Raw genomic sequence first — 1,476 nt, 5'->3', positions numbered from 1 at the left:
ATTATTTCAGAGCGCTTTGTAAAAATTTCTTTTTTCTGTTTTAGCATTTGTTAGTGCATTATGTTACATTTGTGTGGCGTAACAATTATTTCAAAATGCCCACAAGCAAAATAAACAGACTTTCGTGTATGTTAAACCACTTCTGCACATGGCTATCTACCATCGCACAATAAAATCACAAATGTGCGAGAAACTTCCACTTCGAGAGGAGAAAATTGCCTTCTGCATGCGCTAGGTGCTCCCAGGTGCGCTCAGGATCGGGCTCGGATCTCACGGCTTGCACGATTTTTTATCAAGCGGCCACGCTTGGTGACGGCTGCGCTCTCGAAAGCGTCTCTGCCCTCAGATATTTTTCAGTCAAAACTTAAATAAAGCCTATTTTGTAAAAAGAAAACACACTGTGCACTACAAAATATGTTCTGTTAGTTCATTAGTTCTGACAAATGAATTCTTACAAATCTCCATCCATCTTTACTTGATAATCAAGTAAATAAAACAAATTAAATGTTTTTCAGCAGCATCTGTTTTGTGATTTTTGGCACTTCAACTCAAATTAAATCATCTCCTGTTTCTGCATCAGCGGCTGTGACTCCTTATATGACTCATCTGCCTGCTTACCCAACACCAGAGGCCAAACGGCAGAAAAGGAAGGAGCTGTAGCCCTGGACGAAGGATGAGAAGAAGGCGAACACGCTGTTTATAGAGAGCGAAATGAGGAGCGTCTGTCTCCGACCGATCCGATCAGCCAGGCCGCCCCAGACGAAGGCTCCAACCATCATCCCCAGGTACACGATTAAACCTGAGGGAGGAGGTAGGAAAAGTCAGCTGATCGGTAAGAGATGAGAGAGAGAGAGAAATGACTGGAAGAGATAATGAAGACGAGGACATATAACAGATTATTCTTCTCCAACAAAACATACTTTCACTCTCATTAGATTTCTAATGTGCTTTAAATGACCTCCTTGGGAAACCTTAATGGAATTCCAAAAAGATTTGCATAAATTATGAAACTGGAAGAACAGTAGGAGATTCCTCAGAAAAAAGCAGGAGTTTGTGGAGAACTTTAGAAGTCCGTCTCTTGTCTTATGATGGACGTTAAAATATGAGTTTATTAATCAGCGCCTTAAAGATTTGTGAGGCGTTTTATACAAATTGGACGAAAATAAGCTTCACTTCCATCCACCTGTGTAGCAAAGAGGACTATGTTTTTGGTATTTGTTTTGTTTCAAAAATAAAATTATGCTTTTATTACCAAATATTGGTAGAGATCCCAAAATATTACTCCATTAAAGGAATAGTACACCCAAAACATGATTAGCCTTCATTTTCTACTCACCCCCATGCTGAACAACACTCTGGAGTACTTTTTGATATCTCAAATGCATCTGGAGATCTGGGAGGCTTCTTGCTGTCTGCTGACATTCAAATAATGGAGATGCGCACTTTCATCTGGTTTGGTCTGCCGCGGTTTCCGTA

General features: G+C 40.3%; 1 protein-coding gene across 1 annotated transcript in view; it reads right to left on the bottom strand.

Moving 5' to 3' along the window:
* The window catches only part of LOC107102934 (synaptic vesicle glycoprotein 2A-like), a 38,108-nt gene that overhangs the window by 26,645 nt on the left and 9,987 nt on the right, over positions 1 to 1,476 (bottom strand). The window contains exon 2 of the mRNA XM_015402401.1: positions 619 to 799. Coding sequence (XP_015257887.1) covers positions 619 to 799 — 181 coding nt within the window. The remainder of the gene's footprint in view (positions 1 to 618; positions 800 to 1,476) is intronic.

Source organism: Cyprinodon variegatus, unplaced genomic scaffold (genome assembly GCF_000732505.1).
Source record: "Cyprinodon variegatus isolate N-32 unplaced genomic scaffold, C_variegatus-1.0 Scaffold1345, whole genome shotgun sequence".
In the NCBI taxonomy this organism is placed as follows: domain Eukaryota; kingdom Metazoa; phylum Chordata; class Actinopteri; order Cyprinodontiformes; family Cyprinodontidae; genus Cyprinodon; species Cyprinodon variegatus.
This window is presented reverse-complemented; position numbering and strand designations above follow the sequence as displayed.